Source organism: Cervus elaphus, chromosome 24 (genome assembly GCF_910594005.1).
Source record: "Cervus elaphus chromosome 24, mCerEla1.1, whole genome shotgun sequence".
NCBI lineage: Eukaryota > Metazoa > Chordata > Mammalia > Artiodactyla > Cervidae > Cervus > Cervus elaphus.
In genome coordinates this window covers 24,930,629-24,955,017 of record NC_057838.1, presented here as the reverse complement: position 1 = coordinate 24,955,017, position 24,389 = coordinate 24,930,629, and the positions used below count along the sequence as shown (strand labels likewise).

The following is a 24,389-nucleotide window of genomic DNA, read 5'->3' as shown; positions in this document are numbered from 1 at the left end:
TGGGGACTGAGAAACATGTAGCCAAATGAGATTCTGGAACAGTGATCTACTGTAGGGGTGTTGAAAACCCAGTCTGTTTTTTCTCATTCTGAACTCTGGAAATGCCCAGGTGAGGACTGTGGTTTTGTCTTCTGGCCCACGGGGAGCAGGAAAACAGCCCAATGGGAATGGAGCTTTGGAGAGGCGCCTTGGGCAGGAGAGGGGGGGATGGAATAGCTAGTAGGAACCACAGCAGAGATCTGGGCAAGAGGTGGCCCTGAAGCCCCCTAAACATCTATTAAGGTAGGCAAACTCTCCCTGCTTTGTGACTGGTGAAGGACCTTTCATTTGATCTTTCCAAAGTCCTGGAACCAGTACAGTTTCTCCTCTTGCTTTTTCCTTTCCAGGAGGGATGACCCAGAGAAGTCAGCCCAGGCTTCTCCAGGTCCCAGGCCCCTCACATCAATCTGTGGCTTCCATCTCAACTGTGGCTCAGGAGAAGTTTGGATGTCATTAAGGCAACAGCCAGCCCACCTCCAGTCCTACCACCGGTCAACCCTCCAGTCAGGCCCAGCAGTGGTTCCTCACCACCTCCACCATAAAATCCACTCCTCAGGTCATTCAAGGCCCTTCTTGAGCAGCTGCCACCTGTGTTTATAGCCTCTTTCATTCCCCCAAGAGAATCAGACCTTCCATGTCCTTTAATGTTCTATCCAGACTTTGTCATGCTGTCCGGCCTTTGTCCAGGGGCAGCTTACCCACTGGGCACAGCGGGCATGGATGGAGCCTTAGGCCCACAATACTTGAGGGGTCCATGAAAATATTCTAACTTCTTTCAAAATCAGAAGGAGAAAAACAACTTCGAAGTAAAAGAAAACAGTTTAATATATAACATTAGTATCTTCATCTTTAACCACCACGGTTGTAAAATATATTCTTAAAAAAATTTTTTTTTTTTTCTTTTTTTGGAAGCAGCAGCCCCCTCATTTCGCCTTCCTGTCATTTCTGGATAGCTTTGTACTGAAGACTCAGCTCTGAGGCAACCCCTTCAAGGAAACAAAAGCCATGGAGGTTGTCCTTCTCTGACCTCTCAACCTTGTGCAGTTTTGTAGCTTGGAAAACACCATTGTAAACTTTCGATTTGTTGCGTTTCCCGTGCCCCGCCCCCACTGGTACCTGCCCGTCAGTGACACACACACGTTTTTCCCCCAAGAAGTTACCCGCTCCGCACCTGTGGCAGAGCTGCCAAGTAAGACGTTGACCTAACTTCGGAAGAAAACTGGCAGAGGCTCAGCTTGGGGCCCCGGGTCCCAAACTTGTAGTGACAGGCGCCGGGATCCACATCCCGTGGGAGGCGCGCGCGACCGTCTGACGGGGCGGGGGAGGCGTGGGGAGGCCGAGAGGCAGGGGGCGGGGCCTCAGGTCTCGCCGGCGGCAGCTCGGCGGCCAGCCCCACCCACCCCCGACCGGAAGGAGGAAGAGGCCTCTGCACGGCTCCCTCCCTGCTTCACCAAGAGCTCCGGCGTCCCTCCCCGGACGCACCCCCTTCCTCCTCCCCCGTTAGTTTTCTAACGAAAAAGTGCTGCTGAGAATTCCCAGAAGGTCCCGGATGTGAAGTCACCGGCGTGAGGTCACCGAGGCTGGTTCCAGGAATCTGAATATTGTGGGGGAGGAAGGATAGCGCCGAAAACAGAGGAGCCAGGGGAGTGAGTGGAGCCGTGGGTGTTGTCGGCGGGGGCCGCCTGGCTCCGCTGAGTCCCGCGCTTGTCTCCAGCTGGGTCTTCTGACCCCAGGAGATGTTCCAAGCAAAGAGATGCTTCACTTCTCCCATAGTAAAGAAATGCCAACTGAAACCAGTATACTGAGCCAAAAAAAATCCACTGTTGGTGGGGGGAGGGGTGGAAGGATGGGAGAGAAGTGGAGAACAACCTGGCAATAGGATCAGAATTTTAAATGAAAATGTCCTTCGACCTAACAGTTGCGCGTACGGTAGCTCTGTCACCTACTGACTTACCTTGGAAATCGTACAGTATCACTTCTTCCAGTTTGCTCATGACAGGTCATTAAAACTGGCCCATATTAGAGGCAAGAGGTATTACATTCCTTCTTGTAATAAGTGTGAAAGAATTTGCAGTCATGTTTTTAAACCATCAGATGTTACTATTGTGGCCCTTGGTATACTTGTGTTTTCCAGTAAGTAAATCATCTCACGTCATATCTATCAACTCCACGTGCGAGGGCAGAGATTCACTGGATTCATTAAGATCCCGCCCCCTCCGCTCCTGAATGAACCTAGGGCCCTGGTTCACTGCAGATCTCCGTAGATGGTACAGAAATGAATTTCCTCTTGCAGGAGCTGGCCCTGGACATTGTGGTCCAGTTCCATCGGATGGCATCCCTGTTGGCCCTACAGAAATCACCATGAACACATGTGAGAATTGTGTGAGGGGGATATGAGTGGGGCATGGCGGGGTCTGCTACACAGACAAGCAACTTTGTTCCCATACATTTCATAAATGTGAGGTCAGTGATCATTTCCACAGAAATCTCATTATCTTTATAATCATCATCATGGTCTTGTAGGAGCATCTGTACCACTAGAAGTGAGTTGGTCAGTTCAGCTCAGTTCATAGTAAACAGAATGCTGTTGACTCTAGTTCAACTTGGTTAAAAGATTTTCCACACCTTTTACACGTGATTGTTTTCATGTGTTATATTTCCATTTTATTGTCACTATTATATGATAGTATATCACCAAATCATAAAAATGGATCAGTAGTTTAAAGGAGGTTCACTAAAGCATAAAAATAGTATAGAAAATAGCAACAAAAATACTGCAGTATAAATTATGACCACATATACCAGGGCAAATGAGTGTGTAGGATGGGATAATTTTATACAAACAGAAAAAAAAGAAAAAGTGTGACTCAGATATGGTAACAAATACCTGAAAATGGAATTTTGTTAGTTGGTAATCATCTCCTTTAGTCCCAGAGGCATCATCTCTTATGAAACTTTGTCAAATAGTGGCAGGAAGCCCACTGAGACTTTTTGCATCCTCTTCACATCAGATCCTGTAAGCTAGATAGAAAACCAATCAAGTCTCCGTAACATGGGTAAATGTCCAGTGTAGTCAGGATACATTTTGTCACTAAAGACAGAGAAAAGATCAAACCCAGAGAGGCATCATTAAAGTTGTCTACCTTACAGTGAAAATGAACACAATTCAAGCCATGACTTGTAAACTGAGTCGTAGGCTACTGAGGAAAAGCAGAGCAAGCTCCTGGCAAAATTACTTGATCAAACAACATTTTTGGATGTCACATAAAATCAATGGCACATAGTGTGAAAGAGCAATGGCTGTCCGGAGTGAGTGCTAGCAAACAATGGGCTTTATTGTTGAATACAAACCACTTGTGGCAAGCCTTGTTCATTGTTGATCCAGAAATTTATTCCATCCCTTCTTTCCTAATAACAGATTCCTGATTTTGATCCATGCACCAAGGTCTCCAATCTCAGGCAATTAATTACAAGTGGTCTAAATCAACCATGACCAGCCCATTTTCCACTCTCCCAATCTCCCTTGCTGTTACATGAGATCCGGTTCTAGTCAATGAAATATGATGACAAGTCTACTGAGGGTATTTCTATTAAAAGTTTTGGTTTTGTTTTTTCAGAAAATGGATAAACATGCTGGTATCCCCCGCCTCCCCCTTTCTTCCTAACTTAACCATGGTCATGATGCTTGGGCAGCTGCCTTGCAAATATGAAGCAACCAGCTTAAGGTAAAAGCTGAGAGAATTCTAGAGACACCAGTACTGACATTATGTCAGTGGCTACCACCTTCCAACCTTCCCATTACAGTACACAAGTAAATGGTAGTGGATTATTGATCATTGAAAGCATTCCTATTGGGTGCACTACTAATGTGTCAGGCTGGCCAGATATCTTCCAAAAACACAGGAGGGAAATGTACCTGCTGACTTTTTGTTCTATTTCTCACTGAATTCCTTTGCAAGATTAAATGACTAAGCTTCTGGCTTCCAGTTGGGTTCAGCCACGGTGAGGCCCAGCAGAGAAAGGAGAGGGAAGAGAAAGAGATCAAGGCATTTAGTCCTTTGGTTTCCTGCCTGTGAGTCTCTGTGGGTTGGATGTATCCTCTAGTGGGGGGCCACTGGTCTTCCCACGGCAGCCAGCCTACCCAGTTCTCTCCCTTATAGTAACCCCCTGGAGCCCACCTTCAGACTTACTGGTAGTAACAGCTCTGCTGCTGCTCATCCAGGTTACTGCACCATCCCTTGGGGTGCTCCTACACCCACATGCTTGTAAGTAGTCCCTTTGTAAATAAGCTTCCCTAAAATGATACTGTTTTGAGTGTGCCATTATCTCTTGGTACGCTAACTGATGAGATTTAAAAGAAAACACACACACAACTTGCATCTGAACACCAACCACACACGACTATATTCACAAAGACCAGCTGTCAGGCAACAATCTGGCTCCTGATCTCGATATGTGCAGAAACAAATAGCAAGAAGAGTCAATGCCCTCCATTCATGCCTCTCCAACTATGCCTTTTCAGAAGACTGCGGAGACATGGACAGAAAGTAAAAGACACTGTTGAACTAAGTATGCTGGCTGTTGAGGGTAAGATATTCACATGAGGTTTTGAAATAAGAGATGAGATACAGCATCCCTTTGTGGCGCCGATAGCTCTTTGCTGTAGGTGGCTGGTTCACTCAAGAAGCATCTCAGTGGCACATTCAGATTTTGATTATCCTGAACCTTTGGTTTCAGGGCGAGACTTATCACCATTTTTCATGTTGAGAATGTTAAGAATTTTGTTTTGTTTTTTGTTTGTTTCTGGGGATATCAAGAATTCGAAGACAGAACTATGGTGGCAAGCCTCAGCCCTTTGAGAATATGACTCTTTCCCTACATTTAAAGGTTTTCTTCTCTTGGCAGAGAAATAAATCAATATAAAGACAAGCAGTGGAAAAATTAAAAACAGACTATAAACCTTCAAATCATCAGACCAAAATACAAACACATGTGTGCTCACACACACACACACACACACACACACACACATCAAAGAAAACAAAAAAAATACACATGTAAAACATAGAAAACAGAGGAAGCATTAAAATAGGAAACACAGCAGAAGATAAGATGACATAAGTAAGCATGATACATGTTATATCAAGAAATGTAAATAAGGATAAACCCATCCTTAAAAAGATTCTCTCATCAGATCATAAAACAGTGTTCTATAGTATGTGATATAGAAGAGATACATCTTTACCAAAGTAACTCAGAAAAGTTAAAATATAAACCAAGGTATACAAGAAAATACTGAGCTGAGACTACAGCATGACCATCATGCATATGTGCTCAGTTGCTCAGTCATGTCTGACTCTTTGCAACCCCATGGACTGCAACCTGCCTGACTCCTCTGTCCATGGGACTTCCCAGGCAAGAATACTGGAGTGGGTTGCCATTTCTTCCTCCAGAGGAACGGTTACCATCAGTCAAGGTCAGATTCAAAACAAAATTGCTAATTTAGAGAAAAGGAAGTTAAACATGAGAGACATTAAGAATCTAGTTTTTTGAAATCTCTAGGCACCAAATAGCACAGCTTCAAAATCAAGAATAGGATATGAGTTGAGAATAACAATATACATACAGCAAATGCAAACAAATTTGGATAAGACACAAGTACATTTTAATCGACTTCATCAGCTCATGACCTAGTAAGAAACAAAAGATAAAGAGAAATGTGAGGAATCTGAATAGTAACTAGTAATTAAATATGATAGAACACGAGGTACAAAAACCTCAAATAAAATACTAGCAAATATAAATTAACAATACCTTCAAAGAATCATCCATTGTATCCAAGTAAGTTCATTCTAGTAGTGCAGGTGGTTCAATATTAGGGAGTCTGTAATAAAATTGACCATATTAACAGACCAAAGAATGGGCTTGCCTGGTGGCTCATTGGTAAAGAATCCACCCGCCAATGCAGGAGACACAGGTTCAGACTCTAATCTGGAAAGATCTCACATGCTGCAGAGCAACAGACCCCATGCACCACAATGACGAGCTTGTGCACTAGAGCCCAGGGAGCCACAGCTACTGAAGCCTGAGTGCCCTAGAGCTGGTGCTCAGCTAAGGGAGAAGCCACCACAATGAGAAGCCCACATACCACAACTAGAGAGTAGCCCCCACTTGCTGCAACTAGAGAAAAGCCTGTGTAGCAACAAAGACCCAGCATAGCCAAAAATAAATAAAATGATAACAATAATAAAAGCAACTGGCTATTAAGTGTTAACCACTATTATGAAAAAAAAAAATACATCAGAGGAAAACTGCATAACATCTCAATACATGCCAAAAAAGGCATTTGAAAAATGTCCCACATCAATTCCTGCTTAAAACAAACAAAACCTTGGGAATTCCCTGGTGGTTCAGTGGTTAGGACTCCACAATTTCACTGCTGCGCCTGGGTTCAATTCCTCAGGGAGGTAAGATCCCACAAGTCACATGATGTGGCCAAACAAAAAAATAAAACCATAACCGAAAAGCTAAATTACATATAGATGATATGACTGAAAAAGGTACTACTATTATAGACTAGAGAATTCAGGATGATAGCAGTTTACAAAGGTTAATATATAAAACTCAGTAGCCTTTCTTTACATACATAAAAAAAATACAATTTACCAGAAAATATAGTAGAAATTATAGTTACAATGGCAATCAAGAAGATAAAATATTCAGAACAATATTTAAAAGACATATAAAGGCCTTTTATGACTATCTTGCAGGGAACATTCTATACTGAGCTTTTGAATAGCAAAACCCAATGTTATAAAAATGTCAGTGTTCAATTAATGTATCAATTCAATGTGATTCTAACTAAAATATAGGACTTTTTTTAGGGGCGAGCTTGTCCAGAAATGATATGAAACTCAAATGAGGAATTAAATAAGGAGCCTGGAAAGCCCTGAAAAAGAAATGTAATATGATGGGGCTACATCTATCACATGATAAAACATATTATGAAATTGTAATTTGTAAAGCAATTTGGTACCCAAAGATGAAATAGACAACCCAGTGGACCAGAGTAGAGAACCAGAAACTGATTCCAGAACATATGAGAATTCAATTTCTGTTTAAGGTGACATTTATATTAAAAGAAAAAGGTAGTAGGAAAATTTATCAATTGGGGGAAAAAAGAAAATGGAAACCCTATACAATTCCTTAAATCAAAATAAATTCCAAAAAGATAAAGGATTTATAAATTAAAAATAAGATCATAAGACTCTAGAGAAAAAAATAGGTGAATTTATCTGTAATATTATGATAGGAAATGCAATACACAAACACCAGGATGCCTAAAGTAAATATTTAAGAAATGCGACGACATAAAAATGTAAAACTTCCGTATGATAAAATATACTGTCAACCCAGGTAAAAAGCAAACCAGGATTAAGTGCCACATGTGTGACAGAAGGGCTTCTTTCCCTAATCCTCAAAGACATAAAACAACAACACAAGTAAAGAATATAAACCTGTGATTTAGAGGGAAACACAAATGGCTTATAAGAACCTCAATTTCACTCATAATTAGAGCAGTGCAATTAAAACAGTAAGATCTCTTCGTAGTTTCTGTCATCAGATTGGCAGAGATCAATAAGTTTGATAACACTCAGTGCCAGGGAGGGTGTTGGGAAACAGGCATGCTCAAATACTATTGGTTGAGAGTAAAATTGGTGCAACTTTGGGGAGGGCGATTTGGCAGCATCTGTCAAAATCCTTTGACCCAGAACTCAACTGCTCAGATTTTCAATCCACAGATCTAAATTAAAAAGTCTTCCTGTTTAAATAAGCAAGAATGTTGGAGAAATGTGCTTGAAGACAGTCCCCTTTCCTGGGTTTCACTTTCTACAACCTTAGCTCAGTGGGTCTCAATCTTTGATGTGCCTCAGAATCAATGGAGGGCTAATTAGAACATAGGTTGCTGGGTCCCAACTGCCCAAGTTTCTGATGCAGTGGGTCTGGGGAGGACCCAAGAATCTGCATTCTTAACAAGTTCTCAGATGATGCTGCTGGCTGCTGGCCTGGGAGTCACACCTTTAGCCAGTTACTCCAGAAGGTAATTCTGCCTGGTTCTTAACTTCACATAAATAAATGGCATCATAATTATTCTTCTTTGTACTTGCTTTCTTTTACTCGACATACTGTTTTTAAGATTCATCCCTATCATTATATGAGGCCATTGTTTGATTCATTGCTGTGTATTATTCCCTTGTATGAGAAATTGTAATTGTTTTCACTCACCTACTGGACATTTGTGTTGTTTCCAGTTTCAAGCTGTTATGGATAAAGCTGCTGTAACACTCTTGTGTCTTTCAGTGGACAGAAGTGCTTTTTTCTCTTGGGAATATATGGAGCAGTAGAATTACAAGATCATATAGTTTAGTCTTAGTAGGTATTGCCAAATTATTTTCCAAACTGATTGTATCAATTCACTGTCACACCAACGAGGTATGGCAAATCTGGTGAAATCTCAATCTTCCCACATGTGATACTTCAAAAAAATTGTTGTTTTTTTTTTGAGCCACTAACACTTTCATAATATTATTAAAACTTAACAAAGCTGTTGATAGCTTATGGTGAATGATGTCAGATTCGTGGTCTCCAAAGAAGAAGATTTAGCTTCAGGATCAGGGACAAAGCTTGATCACTCAGAGCTTTTGTGTGGCAGAAGTTTTATTACAGTGAAAAAGGACACAGAAAGCTTCTAACATAGACATCAGAAGGGGGACAGGGAATGCCCCCAAACATTATCCTTTTAATCTTCGTCTTTTCGATGGAAATGAATCAATTTTTTATTTTAAAAAATATTTATTTAAGATGAGGTTGTTTCTTATTTACCTAAAATTGGGTGGTCTGTGGATGCTGACTGTTTGAGAAACTCGTGGGACTCCCCTAAGTATTCAGAAATTCCCTGAGGGATGTGTGGGTGTGTTTCTGCCTATGCATGTGCCACAGTCACAAATGGATGCTGCTCCAGACCCCACCCTCCTTGCCTTGGAACAGACCCTTCATTTCCCTACCAACAGGAAGAACTTACTTGTGATCCCAGAGGAAGATGTTTCTCATCATCAGCAAACATCTGGGGAACATCTGGTGAGCCCATCCCAGGACAGGGAGATGCTTTTCTAGAGAAAACACATCACTTATTTGATTCGTTTTATTCTCCTATATTTTCCCATATTTTTTCCTTCTCTTCCTGCCTCCCAAATCCTATCAACCATTGGGCTCCCTGCTCTAAGCCCTGACTCCAGCCCTTGCCAACTCCCTGCCCTGGTCTCTGTTCTGTCTGGTTTCCCTCATACACAGCCCAGCAGATGCAACTGAGACAGCCAGAGACCCTCATTAACTCTAGGGCTCAACCCTGCCCAGTTCTCTGATCAGCAGGCAGCATCTTCTAGAAACTAACTCAAGGAATGTTGAAGGTGATGGCGTTCTCAGGTCTAATGCCCCCACTTTACAAACTGGAAGACTTGAGATAGAGACAGATAGACACACACAGAAAAGAACTCCTGGAAGAAATGATTCCTTGGGACCAGCAAGGTCTACAACCTAGCAGACTTAGGAGACAGTGCAGCTAAATATTTGAGGGGGGTGGGAGTGGGTGGGTAGCCACCTTGCCTAGTAGCCCTTAGGGCTGAGTCACCTCCAGCAAAGGACGCTCAGCTCTGTAGCTTATCAACTCCTTCCAGGGCTGTCTCAGCCACACCCAGAGCTTCAACTTACCAGGTGTCTTCCATCCCCACTTCCAGCCTTGACCTCTCCTTGAGCCCCAGCTCTTGATAGACATTTACCCCATAGACAATTTATTTAATACCTTTTTTGTTCTTAAGGAGCACAAGCAGAAAGGCTAGTCAGGTATGGTCCCTGCCCTCCCAGTGCTCACAGACAACTCACATGGAAATGCATAAAGAAGCCATATATCTAAGTGGGTGCAAACCAGGCTGGAGATTAGCATCTTTGAAAGTTTAAATCAGGATGAGCAGGACACACCCCAAGAACTGACTACTGGCAATCAGGGCTGGAGTGCAGTTACCAAGGGCGTGGGTTGGGAGTGCAGGGGTAAGGGCAGAAGGAATTTAAGAAGGTATAGAACAGAACACCGCGTGTGTAAATTAAAGCTACTGTGCGGTTGTACCGATGTTACAAATAGACAGACCAACACACATTAAAGACATGAAAATGGAGGCGCAGGGAAGGGAGTGGGGGATGGGAGTTTGAAGAGAAAGAGGTGAGGCTGCAAAGGTGGGGCAAAGGCCTGCTTATTCCAGCTCTGTAGGCCCCGCGGAGTTAAGACTTCATCCAGAAGGCGCTGGGAAGTCACTGGAGGGTGGGCTCCAGCCATCCAGACGTTTCCCCCTCGCAAGCCCCCCAGGTAGGCACATTCAAGGCATCCAGGAAGAACGGGCCGCAGCTTCCCCCAAACTCCATTCTTTCTTGGCAAGGTAAAGGGCGGGCAGACCCCTCCTGACCCCCTCTACATTCACATCTGTGGCTACAGAGGCCCTACCATCACCTCTACCTCAGATGCCATGCAGGCAGGACAGGTCGCCCCCACCCCCCACCTGCAGTTAGGTAGAAAGGAATCCTGAGGGCCGGGCTAGTCCCAGACAGCATTCATCTAGGACAGTCAGAGAAGAACCCAGAATGCAGCGGGAGCGGACTGGGAGGGGGAGGGCCAGGCTCCCACAGAAGGCTCCCTGGAGGAGGCAGTGCGAGCTGAGAGACCTTAAAGGAGATGGGATTCTGGTAAGCAGCGAGGGCCGGAAGGCGTTCCAGGCGAGAACAACACCTGCAGCAAAGGTGCGAGGGGAGAGGCGCTCAGGGCACGCGTGGTGGGTAGGGTCTGACCACAGCGGTTGGCCTTCTGGCCCAGAACGCGCTGCCCGGGCATGCACACACTTTCCCCGGCGCACTAATACTGCGAGAGTTGGCCCCGAGTCAGGAAAGGCCTTGGCGGGAGCAGAGCAGGCAGTGGGCCATTTTAAGTGGCCAGGGTCTGGCTCAGAAGAAACCAGAGTTGTTTTTTTTTTTTTCTTTTTTTCAAGAAAGGGATCAGGTAGCGGTGGGGATAGTGTAGGCTGGTTCCAGAAACCCCTAACTCAGGGCTTCTGCAGAGTCTCCGGCTCCTGAGCAGAGGTGAAGGTCAGGACCAAGGATGACCTTCTCCCCCACCCCATTATCTCTACTCATCCACCTCACCCACCTCTGGTTCTTCTCCAGATTATACTTTCCAGGCGGATCTGCGGGGAGCGGGGGTAGGGGGAGGTGGTAGGACGGAGGGTGAGGAAGGAACTTTTGACGGGATTACAGTAAACTGCCTCGGGCGAGGTTGGGGTCTGGGCGTGTAGGGGGCCTGGACTCTGGCACCGCCCGGCGGCCTGACAGACGCTACGCGCCGTTCTGGGCCTCAGTCTACCGATCTGTAAACGGGGGCCGCAGGGAAAGGTACGGACCTTCCCGATCCTGCTCCGCTGGCGGGAGCGTCGGGCGACTCTCGGAACCTTTGCGGGAGAGGGCCCGGAGGAGGGCAGCGGAGGGGGCTGGGGGCCGAAAGCGGCCGCGGCGCCGTCGCGGGGTCAGAGTCCGCAGGGAGGCCGGCGACCGCTGCGCCTGCTCCGGCTGGAGCGGGGAGGGGCGGGGCCTCCGGGCGGGGCGGGGCCTCCGGGCGGGGCGGGGCGGGGCGGCGGGCGGGAGGCCCGGCGTGCGTCAGCGCCGTGAGTCCCGGAGTTTTCCACTGACGAGGAGGGCGGAGCGGCGGGCGGGGTCGGGCTCAGCCAGTCTCCCGCCGCCGCCGCCGCTGCCGGACGCGCAGAGCGAGGGGCAGCTGGGCCGAGTGCTGTCCGCCGAGCGAGCTAGCGAGAAAGCGAGCGAGCGCGGGGTCGCGGCGCAGGGGGCGTTCCCGACCAGGACGTGGGTCGCGGCGTTGCCCTTGCCCAGCGTCCGGACCTCAGGTCAGCACCGGGGGCTCTGGGCCGGTGGGACGGGACTTTGGGGAGGGGGCGTCCCGCACGGAGGGCGCTGCTCCCCAGCCCCTGACGTTTCTTCCTCGCTACTTTGAGAGGGCACCGGGGCAGGGACAGCCCGGTCTCGGACGGCGCGCCGCGGCCGGAGTCCGGAGCCCGGGAGACGACAGTCGGAGGTTTTCCGCTGCCCTCCCCCCGCCCCATCGCCGGGACCCCGGGAGGTCCCGGCGCCCCGACCGCCGGGCGGGTGGCGGCCGAGCCGGGGTTGCGCGCGGGTGGCGGGGTGGCGGCGGGCGCGCGTCTGCGGGTGAGTTCCCTTTTGACCCAGTTGCCTGAGAACTTTTCAGAAGTTCCTCGCGTGGCCGGAGCAGGTGACATTTGTCGCCTTCCTCCTCGGGCTCCCCCCGGGGGCGGGTGCCAGGGCCGCGGCGAGTGCCCGGCGCCGGTCAGGGAGTTGGAGGGATGACCGAGGAGTGAGGCTCCGTGAGTCACGGACCCCGGCGGGGGGGAGGGGGAGGAGGAGGGATTGTGTCGTACGCTCACCTGTTTGTCAGTCACCGTCACACGCAGAGGCCACCGCTGTGAGTCACGGGCGCAGCTAGCCGCGGGCACCCTCTGGCACACGTAGGCTTCTCCCACGCAAGTCTCCCTCCCCAGCACCTACTTCCTCCCCGTCCTCAGTTTCCCCTCCCCGGGGGCCCTTCCACTGGCAGGACACTGTTGAGATGCCCACACCACGGCAGCCGTCACACACTTAGTCACTCCGGCTCCCCAGCGCAGTCACACACACAGCCCACACTCCTGACACAAGAGGGGTCCTTCCCTGGCTCCACTGTTCCACGCGACTCCTCCACTCAGATGTCTCACAGCCCTCTCGAGCAGAACTCATCACTTACCCCCCAAATCCTCAACATCACTGCCTTTTTTGGTCCCCACCTCCAGAAGTCACCAGGTTCCCTTCCCCTTTCTCCTAAGCCTCTGGCATGTCATCTCTCACCCACCTCCGGCAGCTCCGTCCAACCCGTCACACCCCCTCCTGTCCCACCCCCTCCCGGCCCGTGCTGAGCCATCTTTTTAAAATGCAAATCTGGTATTGTCACTCCCTACTTCAGCCCTTCAGTGGCTTCCTGTGCCCTTAGGCTAAAGCCTGCCTGTCAGCCCTGGCTCCCAAAGTCCCCTCCCAGGCAGCCCCTTCCCCACCCCCCCATCTCTCTGCCTCTTGCTCCTCAAGTCCCTCAGGGTTCCTGTGTCCCCCCCCCCTCTGGAACTTTTACCCCATCGCACCCTTTTCTGCAAGAGACCTGTCTTCACTCCCAGCTGTACCCCTTCCCGCCCTCCATTCCAGCACTCAACAGGGTTCATAACTCATTATTCTATTCCCTATAAACTCAAAGCTTCCGGGGGGGCAGTATTGTCTGTGTCTTGCTCCCTGTATTCCCAGCGCGTGACACAGTGCTTGGCATGTCATAGGCACCCAATAAATATTTGTTGCAAGAAATGAATGAATGAATGGCAGTGAAGGGGGCCTTGCTTAGGGGGAGGAAGCAGTCTCTGTCAGGTGCAATTTCCCTTCTGCAGGAGCAGTTGCTTCATGTAGCCAGCAAACATTTGGCGCCTCCCCAGTGCCAAGCCCTGGAGGCCAAGGCTGAGGAACTGTCCCCTCCCCCTGGGGGAAGGCTTGGTAGGGGTGGGGATGTGCCAGGGCCTTCTGCTTGCCCCTTCTGAGCTGCTGTGGCTGTTCTTCTAGCTGATACCCATGGGGTCTGAGGTGCTTAAAGGTGTCCTCCCCTTCTCCCAGGAAGTAGTTCCTGGGGGCCTGGGGTCATGTGACCCCAGGTATTGGGGAGAGCTGGGTCTGGCCTGGCCAAGGCCTGGGGCTCTGAGGTTAAAAGACACATTCTTCAGATTCCTGACAAGAGGGTGGAGGCAGCTGAAGGTGCCCCTTTTCCAATACCAGCTCTGACCTGGGACTGGGGCATTGGGACTGCTGAGGTTGAAGAGGAGTTGGTGTGACCTTTCAGAGGCCTGGGGATTCCCGTGCCTTACACAGCCTTTGTTTGGTTGGTATCCAGGGTGAGGTGGCCTTCCCTCGGTTCACACAATGTGGCCTGAGTGTGTAGATAATTGCGGCAAGGAGTGGGGAGGCCCCCCCCCCCCCCTCGTCCTGGACTGTCAGCTCCTCTGAGTGGTGACAGGCAGGGAGGGCCTGATTCTCAGGGCCCAGGCAGATCCCGGAAGAAGCCTGGTTCTCTTTGATTCAGGGCCTGTCTCCGGGGCTCCTCGGGGGTGTGGTATTTCTGTCTGGGCCCGCTCCTGGGAATTGCTTTTCCTTCCTCCAGGACCCTCGGAGGGGGCTGTGCTCACCCTGGGAACAGTGCCACGGTCGGTAGGGATCTTGATTCCTGGGTAGCTGTGGAGGGCCCCTCCCCCACCCTCTGACTCACTGTCTGACACTTTTCTTGGACTCTTCCACTATCTTTCATTCCTTTTCTGACTTGGCCTCTCCTTGTCTCTGGCTGAGTCTTTTGGTCTCATCTGCCTCTGCCTCTCTCAGCCTCTGGATTCCCAAGTGGGGCAGCCGAGCACAACATCCAGGGGCTCCTCCTCGCCACCCCGGGTCAGGGAGGACATGATTCCCCATTTCCAGGTCTGCAGATTTCCCTCGGCGCTCCTCACTAGGAGGTGCACCACGGCCATGGCTCCCCTGTGTCCCCGTCTGCCACCCTGGAGTTTACAACCCTCTCCCCTTAAACTCCCATTCTGTAGACATCCCTGAGACAGAGCCAGGGTGTCTGGCTTGAACGGGCTTCCCTAACACTCCTTCTACTTGTTTACTATTGGGGAACCTCCTGAGATGCCTGTGTTGGCACTTGAGCTTCCTTTTCCTGCCCTCGGAGCTACCCCCTCCTGGGTGCTATTCTTGCTCAAACCCTCAGGCACAGGTTGGGGGATGGGCAGGTCCGCCCTCATCCCTGCCCTCATCCCTGCCCCAACCAGCTGTGATCCCAACTGTGACCCGAGCAGGAGGAGGGCACACTACCAGTGGCCCCCAGAAACCTCATGAGCCTAAATCGTCCCTCTGTGTATGCCTGACCTGCAGCGCCAGCCTGCCTATCTCCGATGGTCCTCAGGAGCCTTCTCTGTGCCAGACTCTATTCCAGGCACAGGCACAGTGCCGGCCAGCAGAGAGGCCTTCAGCCCGGCACGAGGGAGATGAGCAGTGAGGTGGTCACGGGAAGGAGCCATGAGGGCTGTGATGGGGGAATCCCGTGGCTCACGGAGGCCCAGAGAGGCATGCAGTGGGGAGGAGGAACGGTGTCAGGGAGGCCCTCTGGGAGATGACTTCTTAAGGAGAGTGAGGCTGGGTTCCAACTTGTGCGAAGGCCAGGAGTGAGAAGGTCATGCCTGTTGGGGCAACTGCAAGTTCAGCTGGAGTATAAAGTGAGGAGGGTGGGAAGAGTCTTGCATGATGAGTCTGGGGGCTAGGCATGCTTCAGCCTCTTCAAACTGTGGACTTGATCCTAAGGGACGCCCCTTAGGGAATGATTCTCTGCATGGAGATGGTGGGCAGACACTTGGTTTAATAAGATCATTCTAGCTCCAGGGTAAAGAGTGACTGCGAGGAGACAGCGGGAGACGTGGACAGTGTCAGTGGGACAGAGATGTAAGGGTAATAGACTTTCAGAATGGAAGGTGACGTGTGTAAAATGCACAAAGCAGATGAATCTTAAGTGTGCAGTGAGATGTTTTAGACACCCATGGAACCGCCACCCAGACAACACAGAACATTTCCAGACACTACTACCCCCACCCGCCCCTGGGAAAATTCCCTCATGGCTGTCTCCAGTACATGCCCTTTTCCACCCCCTGGGTAATCACGATTCTGACTTGCATCATCACTGATTGGGTTTGCCTTTTCTTCAACTTCATTCACATGTAATCTTGTGTCTGGCTTCTGTCACTCACCATGCTATCAGTGAGAACCATCTGTGTCGTGTGTATCCAGGAGCTCGTTCTTTTTTTTTTTTTTTTCCCCCCCTCGGTGTAGAATGACACATTCAGCAAGCATTTACCACTGTTCTAAGAACCTGACATGGATTGATTCACGTAAACCTCCCAACCCTATTCGGTTGTAAGACAAATTGAAAACCCAGAGAAGTTAAGGAACTTGCCCAACATCACCCAGCCAACTGATAGCCACGCCAGGGTTCAGGTGTGAGCAGTGTGGTTCTGGAGCCAAGGTTCTCTTCACACTGCTGGGCAGCCTCTGTGATCCCTGCCATGTCGGTGCCTGGCCTTGTGTGGATCGAATGAGCTCATGTGTACTTCCAGGACTGGGTGACTGGATGTGGATGGAGGGCGGCAGGAAGGAGCTGGGGATGACTGCAGGTTTCTGGCTTGAGTAACTGGGTGGGTGGCAGTGCTGTTACTAAGATAGGGAACACAGGAAGAGGAACAGATGGCATGGGGAGGTGGGGAACAGAGACAAGGGGTTCGATATGGGGCCTGCAGAATTTTATGTTTCTAAGGGATGGCCAGGCAGAGACCAAGTGAGCATTTGGTTTGAGGGAGTCTTCGGCTTAGGTGTGTGACTAGGAAGGCATTCAGCACCCTATAGGCAGCATCTGGAGTTGGGGAAGAGATGGGATCTCACAGTGGGATTGTGGTAAGGACAAGATCCTTGGGCATGGTTTGTCGTGTGTGTTTCTGTGTCTGGGTGCCTCTGGGCTCTGCGCGTGCACGAGCGTGTGTGTGTGTGTGTGTGTGTGTGTGTGCGTGTGTGTGTGTGTGCGTGCGTGCATGCATCTACCTCTGGGCCATGAGTTCCCCCATCTCCTGGGAGACTCTTGAGGTCAGCTGAGAGCTGGGTTGTTTTTGTTTGTGGTTTGACCCTGGGAGAGGTGGGGGGTGCCAAGCCTGAGAAACTATCTGCTGAGAAGCCCCCGGAAACACCTGTGCGTCCTCTTCCCCTGGGCTCAGCATTGTTGGAGGGTTGGCAAGTCTCGGAGCTTCTCTTGCTGCTCTGGTGCCCGTGGGGAGAAGCTGTCCCTGGGATGAATTTTACCCAGTAAGTTGGTTGACAGCACACTGCCTAAGTCTGGGATCCAGGGACTTCGTGGGAGGCTAGGCCAAGGGGTGTTTCGAAAGGACACCTGAGCAGGGGAGATTGCCAGCCTCTGGTTGGCTTTTCCTGTTCACTCTCATTTCCTGTGATGGCAGTGGGGGAGGGGCTCCCCAGCTCTGGGGCCTCCGCACCGTTTCCCCTTCCTCCTGGTGACCTCCTGGGGCCCGGCCCTGAGAGCTCAGCTAGCTGGGCTCAGCCCTAAGGACCGAGTCCTTTGGGGATTCTCCGAACAGTGGAAGAGGCTGTTAGGAGGAGGAACCCCAAGTCCCCTTCCCTCGGGTGAGGCCAGCCAGGCTGTGAGAACCTCTGGTTGCTCTACTGAGGAGGGCTGGGACCCTTAAAGGGGAGACATAGCAAGCGGTGTGTCCCGGGCGCTCTAGGTCACCCGACCGCAGACAGGAGGAGCGTGGAACCTCAGCGTGGCCGGTCAGTGGCACTCCAAGAGGGTTTTTGTTTTTTAAGGGGAGAGCATACTTTCCCTTGAAAGTTAATTCAAACAAGGTTAGAAATTGGAGCGGAAGGCAAGATGAAGGTGAATTTTGAAGATCAAACAGGAGATATTAAAGAGCCCTGAAGCCCAGGTGGCTCTGGTCCCACAGTCAGGCCTGGAGGCAGGGGACTTCTCCTGTGGGCGGGGGTTTCTAAGGGAAAGTCTGAGCAGCTCCATCATGGGAAAGTTGTGTGTTGGAAATCAGGGGTGGTGTCCAAGCCAGCCCGTTCCCTGGAGTGCCCTGGTCGGCCTGGCCCTGAGCGAGGGCCTGTCACCAGTGTGTGCAGGGCGGCGTGTTTGTGGGTGTGCTGGGAGGGAGGAGGAGGAAGCAGCCACTGTACGAGGGCCGTGCAGGCTGTCGGCATGCACCCGGCCGCACACACACAAAGGCGCACAGATGCAGCCGTGTGAATCACCCAGCCAGTGAGTCAGCCCCCGGGATTCCTGCAGGGGAATGAGCGAGGCCAGGCTGAGGTCTGTCGGCCCATCTGTTGGTCTGGTGTGTGCGTGTGTGTAGGTGGGTTACAGTAGGTAATGAAGGGGGAAACTTTGGGGCAGAGGTGGTGCAAGTCTGCAAGCGCCAGGGTGAGGGTTTGAACCTCAGGGCTCCATCCAGCGCAAAGCACCCTCCAGGAGTCCTGGCCCCGGCAGGTAGAGCTCCTTGGGGGAGGGCCTGAGCATCCTTGGCTGGGGGGGTGGTGGGAGAGGCGATGACCAGGGCTGGGTGCCCACCTCCTGCCCTCAGGCCTGCCACCCAGAGCTCTCCCGTTCTCATTCCAGGCAGGCTGTGCCCGGGCCCCAGAGCACCCTCGCCACCATGACCGGGCTGCTGAAGCGGAAGTTTGACCAGCTGGATGAGGACTCGTCCTCCCTCTGCTCGTCCTCCTCCTTGTCCTCCTCGGGCCAGCGCTCTCCCTCCTGCTCCCCCAGCTCCTCGGGCTCCCCGGCCTGGGACTCGGATGAGGAGAGCCCCTGGGATCAGCTGCCCTTGCCTGACCGTGACTTCTGTGGCCCCCGAAGTTTCACTCGTGAGTCTCTCTGCCCTGGGAACCCCATCGCACCCCTCTTTCCTTCCTCCAGATGAAACTGGGGGGCCCTGATGAAGTCCCCCCGCCCCCCGCCGGCTTCAGCTTCCCGGCTTTGCTCCCCAGCTCGTCCACTTCCTGTCCTGCAGAGGTCACTTGGGAATGCCGGCTCCAGCTGCACTCACCTTTGACCTTGGGACTCTCCAGCTTGGAGTCATCGTGTTCAGGGCAGGGCTCCTCGGTGGCCCCGGGGCCTTCCCGCCCAGCTCTGCCCCTCAGTTCCAGTTTCGTTTCTCCCAGCTGGCTCCCTGTCCTCTACCAGCTGCCCTGCCCAAGTCCCACACCCCATCATGCTTCTGTGCTGCGGGGCCTGTCAGGCCGGTCCTTCACCCAGCAAAATGCTGTTTGACTTTGCTTGAATGCAGTGAAAAGGTTTTTTTCCCCCAGTTAGTTTTTTAAGTTTACATGATTCTGATTTCAAACTTGACAAAGAGGCCCTAGAGTGTTTCTCCACCTTATTTTTCATTATTGCACCCTCTCAACACCGAGGAGCACATGGAGACATTTTTTTCTCTGATCATCCCCACCATGATGTCTTAATACCACAGACTATTTATGGACTATATGCAGAGCTGTACATTATACATGAAAAAGTATAATTTTTAGCAGATACAATCTAACAGTACATTAACTGACTAAACTACTATGGGTTTACTGTAGAAGTACAAGGATGGTTTAATACTGTAAAATCTAATCATATAAATTTACCAGATGACTATGTCAGAGGAGGAAAAATATGAGAGCTGCTGTTTGATAACATGTAATATTCCTTCTGGCAAAAGGAGAAGAAGACAGCAGAGGATGAGATGGTTAGATAGCATCACTGACTCAGTGGACATGAATTTGAGCAAACTCCAGGAGACAGTGAGGGACAGGGAAGCTTGGCGTATTGCAGTCCGTGGAATTGCAAAGAACTGGACACGGCTTAGTGACTGAACAGCAGCTACAACAACAATATTCCTTCTAGATAAGACCCTTAGTGTGATAAGAATAAGTAAATATCATACCCTAAATGATAAAAAATACATGTTTCAAAACCTGGTATTAGGATTGATGAGGAAACACTGGGACTGTTTCCAGTCCCAGTCAGGAACAAGCTGGGGGCACTGTCTGTCACCACTGTTTGTTAACATCATTCAGGAAGTGCTGGCCAATTCAGTTAGCAAAGAAAATGAGAATTAAATACACTTAATTAGAACAGGCAAAACTGCCATGATTTGCAGGTAGTCGACTACATGACAAATTCAAGAATAGGTATATAGAAAACCTATTAGGAGGGAATTCTCTCAGGTAGCTGGGTACAAAATTAATATTGATATTAATATATTAAGTCTAAACATACAGCATCGCCAAGGTTTGATTATTTTATGGTAACTTCTTATGGTCCAAACTAATAAAATCAGTAGTATACAAGTATATGTATTGAATATGCCAATACATAGGTTAGTAATTGACCTACTTAATAACTTATAAAGGGTAGTAGACCTTCCTAAGCTTGTTGCAAAATGCAGAAGTGATAAGGGAAAAGCTCAATATACTTTTGATTTCATAAACCTTAGAAATTATTTTGTAAAACCCCACAAGCAAAAATAAAGAACTAAAGTATTTGTACAGATAGGTTAGACTGGTGATTAACATCTAATATATATACAAGCTCTTAGAAATCAATACTTTTAAGAACTATAGAAGGACTTACATGGTGGTCCAGTGGTAAAAATAGCTTCCACTGCAGGGGCACACGTTCAGTTCCTGGTCTGAAACTAAGATCCTACATGCCTTGCAGCACAGCAACCCCCACACCCCCCAAAAAAAGAATTTTAGAAAACGATGAAGGGGACCTGTAAGTGGCTTCTAACGGTGGGAAAGATGTTTAATCTTAACACATGCTCTCGTTTGGACCAGTAAGTAACAATGAGCCAGTGTCGACACGGGGTGATGTTGGACTTTTACCAGCGCCAGTGTCAGCCAGGCTGGCTCCTAAACTCAGATCCGTTTCTCTTCTGGGTGGGGTGGGAGGGTTGTGAGCAGAGATGGTTCAGCATCACTTCCCAGGGGTCAGGCCCTGCTTCACGGAGAACTAACGCCTGCCCCTCCCCTGCCTGTCTTCCAGCCCTGTCCATTCTGAAGCGGGCTCCCCGGAAGCGCCGAGGCCGAGTGGCCTTCGATGGCATCACCGTCTTCTACTTCCCGCGGTGCCAGGGCTTCACCAGCGTGCCCAGCCGTGGCGGCTGCACCCTGGGTATGGCCTCCCGCCACAGTGCCTGCCGCCGCTTCTCCCTGGCCGAGTTTACCCAGGAGCAAGCCCGGGCACGGCAAGAGAAGCTGCGCCTACGCTTGAAGGAGGAGAAGCTGGAGGCGCTGAGATGGAAGGTGGGGAGACCCTCTCCATGGCCCTCGCCCTCGGGCTGCGCTCAGGTCCTAGCCTTGGGGGGAATAAGGGTCATGGTGCTTGCCACCTTGCTGCTTGTGTATTTGGGAGGCCCATGGGGCTGACTGGTTTGATGAGAGCCTACTGCTGAATCTTCTGTAGGCAGATGGGCATAGAAGGGCTCCTATTGCAGGGCCAGGGGGCATGGTACCTAAGTCTGCCTGACCTTACTGGGGAGGGGGAGTAGATGGGACATAGGGGTGTCAGTGTATCTGTCTGTCTCAGGGAAGGGGTTTGTCCATGAAGTGGGGAATGATGCAAATAGGAAACCGCTTTCTGAGTGCCCTGAGGGTGTGTTCTTGGCTGTCCCATTCACTATGGCATCCACAATGCTCAGCCCAGGGTAAACACTCGGGGGCATTTATTAAGTGACCGATGCTGTGGGGGTTAAGACCGTGATCCATGTCAGCCTCTCACATCCCTCCTCATTTCCCTGGACACAGCTTTCGGAGACTGGGGTGCCCAAGACGGAGGCCGGCCTGCCGCTTACCGTGGATGCTATCGATGATGCCTCTGTGGAGGAGGACTTGGCAGTGGCCATGGCAGGCGGCCGGTTGGAGGAAATGACCTTCCTCCAGCCCTTCCCAGCCCGGAAGCGACGGGCTCTGCTGCGGGCCTCAGGTGTGCGGAGGATCGATCGCGAGGAGAAGCGAGAGCTGCAGGCCCTGCGCCAGTCCCGGGAGGACTGCGGCTGTCACTGTGACAGGGTCTGTGATCCTGAGACCTGCAGCTGCAGCCTGGCAGGCATCAAGTGCCAGGTACTGGGGCTCGGCGGGACTGGGAAGGCAAGCCTGGGTCAGGGACTTCTCCGGGCTCCACCGGATCCTCACTGGCACCTTGTTTTCTTTACAGATGGATCACACGGCGTTCCCCTGTGGTTGCTGCAGGGAGGGTTGTGAGAATCCGAAGGGCCGTGTGGAATTTAATCAGGCTCGAGTTCAGACCCATTTCATTCACACGCTCACCCGCCTGCAGCTGGAGCAGGGGGCCGAGAGCCTTGGGGAGCTGGAGGCCCCCGCCCAGGGTGGCGCTCCCAGCCCCGGCGAGCAGGTCCTGGCCTCTGCGTTCCCCCTAGCCAAGCCCCCCGTGAGCAGCGAACTGGGAGACAACAGCTGCAGCAGCGACATGACTGATTCGTCCACAGCCTCAGGCACCAGCGAGGCCCCGGATGGCCCTGCCCACCTGACCCTGCCCAGCCCTGGCTTCCAGCCTGGCATGGATGATGATGGCCTGGCTCGTATCCTGAGCTTCAGTGACTCTGAACTAGGTGGACAGGAGGAAGAGAAGGAGGATGGGGGTGTGGGCGGCCTGGACAATCTCAGCTGCTTCCACCCAGCTGACATCTTTGGTACTGGTGACCTCACTGGCCTGGCCAGCTGGACCCACAGCTATTCCAGTTCCAGCCTCACGTCAGGCATCCTGGATGAAAACGCCAACCTGGATGCCAGCTGCTTCCTCAATAGCGGCCTTGAAGGCTTGGGTGAGGGCAGCCTCCCTGGCCCCTTGGTGCCAGCCAGCACAGACGCCGGCCAGAGCAGCTCAGCGGACCTCAGCTTGTCCTCCTGCGACTCCTTTGAGCTGCTCCAGGCCCTGCCAGACTACAGTCTGGGGCCCCACTACACCTCCCGGAAGGTGTCTGACAGCCTGGACCACCTCGAGGCGCCCCACTTCACCTTGCCTGCCTTCTCTCCCCCTGCGGACGCCAGCGCTTGCTTCCTGGAGTCCATCATGGGCTTGACTGAGCCCGCTGCCGAGGCCCTGGCTCCCTTTGTGGATGGCCAGTTGTTTGAGGACACCACCCCGGCATCGCTGGTGGAGCCTGTGCCTGTGTGAGGGTCAGGGTGCCTTTTCCCGGCCCCAAGAACCCTGTTGCTGCTTTGTTGTAATTTGGGGGCTCCCCAAGGTCTGTCTATATGTAATGGTGGGCACTCCTACTAATTTTCATTCGACACTCTGGATTGATTTATTTATTTTTGTAACTTTCTATGCTGAAGGGGGGGTGGGGGGCACTTCCCTTTTCAGTTGCCCGGTCCCCCTATGCCCACACCTTCTCTTCCACATCCGTGGCGCATGCCAGGAGTGGGAAGACATGTGGCTTCCCTGGAGCTTTGCAGACTTTTTCCACCTTGTTTGATGTTCCTAAGCCCACACGAGGCTGAAATCAGCCACCTCTTAGGGTTTCTTCTGCCACCCTGAGACTCATGGGTGACTGGATCCTCTGGACTGTGAAGACTGTAATTTATTTCCCATAATTTATTTGGAGACTAGGTGGCTGGCGAGCAGTGCTGGGGTCGGGGGTGGGGCACAGGCCCCTCCCCGCCTCATCCCCCAAGTCCGTCTGCCTGATAGTCCTGCAGCCTTGCCTTTGCTGGGGCTCTGGTGTAGACCAGGTGTGGGTTTGAGCCCTCTGTCTAACGTGGCAGCGGCCCTGCTCTGGATGGCTGAGCAAGTAGGGGCAGGGGCCGGGGCTGGGCTGGGCTGACCAACCGTGACCAAAACCCTCTTCTGCTCCACACATCCCCCTCTCCTTCCTGTCCTCTGCCCCATCTCTCCCCCTCCTCCCCGCCAAAGGCCGCAGCTTTTATTCCAAGGCCGTAAATGTAGGAGGGGGAAGCAGGAGGCCCAGAGAGGGTAAGGGGCTGCCACAGGGCCCACAGTAGGCCCTGGACCACTCAGGGCTTTCTGGGCACTGCACTCCAGCCTGGTCCACCTGCCTGCACCCAAAGGCCAGTTGGCCAGGGGCGAGGGGGGCTCGTTATGGCTTTCAGGCCCTTTGTTTGCTGATGTTGGATTTTGCATCATAATTTCTGTATTGTCCCCAAGTATTAAACTATAATTTATTCATTTTTCTCTGTGTCTGTGCCAAGAAACCCAGGCTCTGGGCCTGCCCTCCTGCCTAGGAGGCCCTGCCAGCCTGCGAGCTTGTGGGAACACCTTGTACCTAAGCTTATAGGTACCAATAAAGAGGCTCTATTTTTAACAGCATGGTCTGCCTTTGTGGAGCTGGGAGCACAGGTACACCTCAGGAGGTGGTGAGGTGGGAGAGGGAAGGGGAGACAGACGCTGCAGGGCAGTATGGACACTGAGGCTGCATCAGGGATAGACATGGGGGACACACAGGACCTCTTTGCAGGCCAGCCAGTCAACTCAGGGGCGGGAAGCCAGCCAGAAGAGGCTGGCCAGGCAGATGAAGCCATCTGACGGGTCACCTGGG

At 51.2% G+C, this 24,389-nt stretch overlaps 1 protein-coding gene and 2 long non-coding RNA genes across 8 annotated transcripts in view; 1 reads left to right on the top strand and 2 right to left on the bottom strand.

Moving 5' to 3' along the window:
* The window catches only part of LOC122682644, a 33,513-nt gene extending 32,142 nt beyond the window's left edge, over positions 1 to 1,371 (bottom strand). Inside the window, exon 1 of the long non-coding RNA XR_006337462.1 lies at positions 1,211 to 1,371. This is a non-coding gene — a long non-coding RNA (uncharacterized LOC122682644). The remainder of the gene's footprint in view (positions 1 to 1,210) is intronic.
* Positions 1,372 to 2,695: 1,324 nt separating this feature from the next.
* Positions 2,696 to 11,715, bottom strand: LOC122682643. Of its 2 annotated transcripts, XR_006337460.1 has the most exons (5): positions 11,538 to 11,715; positions 9,122 to 9,209; positions 5,854 to 5,923; positions 3,956 to 5,729; positions 2,696 to 3,130 (listed from the first exon to the last, which is right to left on the bottom strand). It is a non-coding gene; the product is annotated as an uncharacterized LOC122682643 (long non-coding RNA). The 2 variants fall into 2 exon arrangements; XR_006337459.1 differs by having other exon boundaries at positions 2,696 to 5,729.
* CSRNP1 (cysteine and serine rich nuclear protein 1) lies at positions 10,752 to 24,158 on the top strand. 5 transcript variants are annotated; one of them, XM_043885598.1, is made up of 5 exons: positions 10,752 to 10,884; positions 18,443 to 18,690; positions 20,858 to 21,117; positions 21,619 to 21,933; positions 22,028 to 24,158. In XM_043885598.1, exons 2-5 carry the CDS (start codon positions 18,480 to 18,482, stop codon positions 23,006 to 23,008), a joined length of 1,767 nt encoding a protein of 588 aa, XP_043741533.1. In that variant the 5' UTR covers positions 10,752 to 10,884; positions 18,443 to 18,479; the 3' UTR covers positions 23,009 to 24,158. The 5 variants fall into 5 exon arrangements, with proteins under 5 accessions (XP_043741533.1, XP_043741530.1, XP_043741532.1 ...); XM_043885595.1 differs by having other exon boundaries at positions 10,758 to 10,830; XM_043885597.1 differs by lacking the exon at positions 10,752 to 10,884 and adding an exon at positions 11,841 to 12,035 and having other exon boundaries at positions 18,447 to 18,690.
* The last annotated feature ends 231 nt before the right edge of the window (positions 24,159 to 24,389 follow it).

Bases quoted from the DNA above. Each gene is read 5' to 3' on its own strand.
- CSRNP1 (XM_043885593.1), top strand. The intron at 18,691-20,857 runs GTGAGTCTCTCT...CCTGTCTTCCAG, and splicing joins TGGCCCCCGAAGTTTCACTC to CCCTGTCCATTCTGAAGCGG. The intron at 21,118-21,618 runs GTGGGGAGACCC...CCCTGGACACAG, and splicing joins TGGAGGCGCTGAGATGGAAG to CTTTCGGAGACTGGGGTGCC.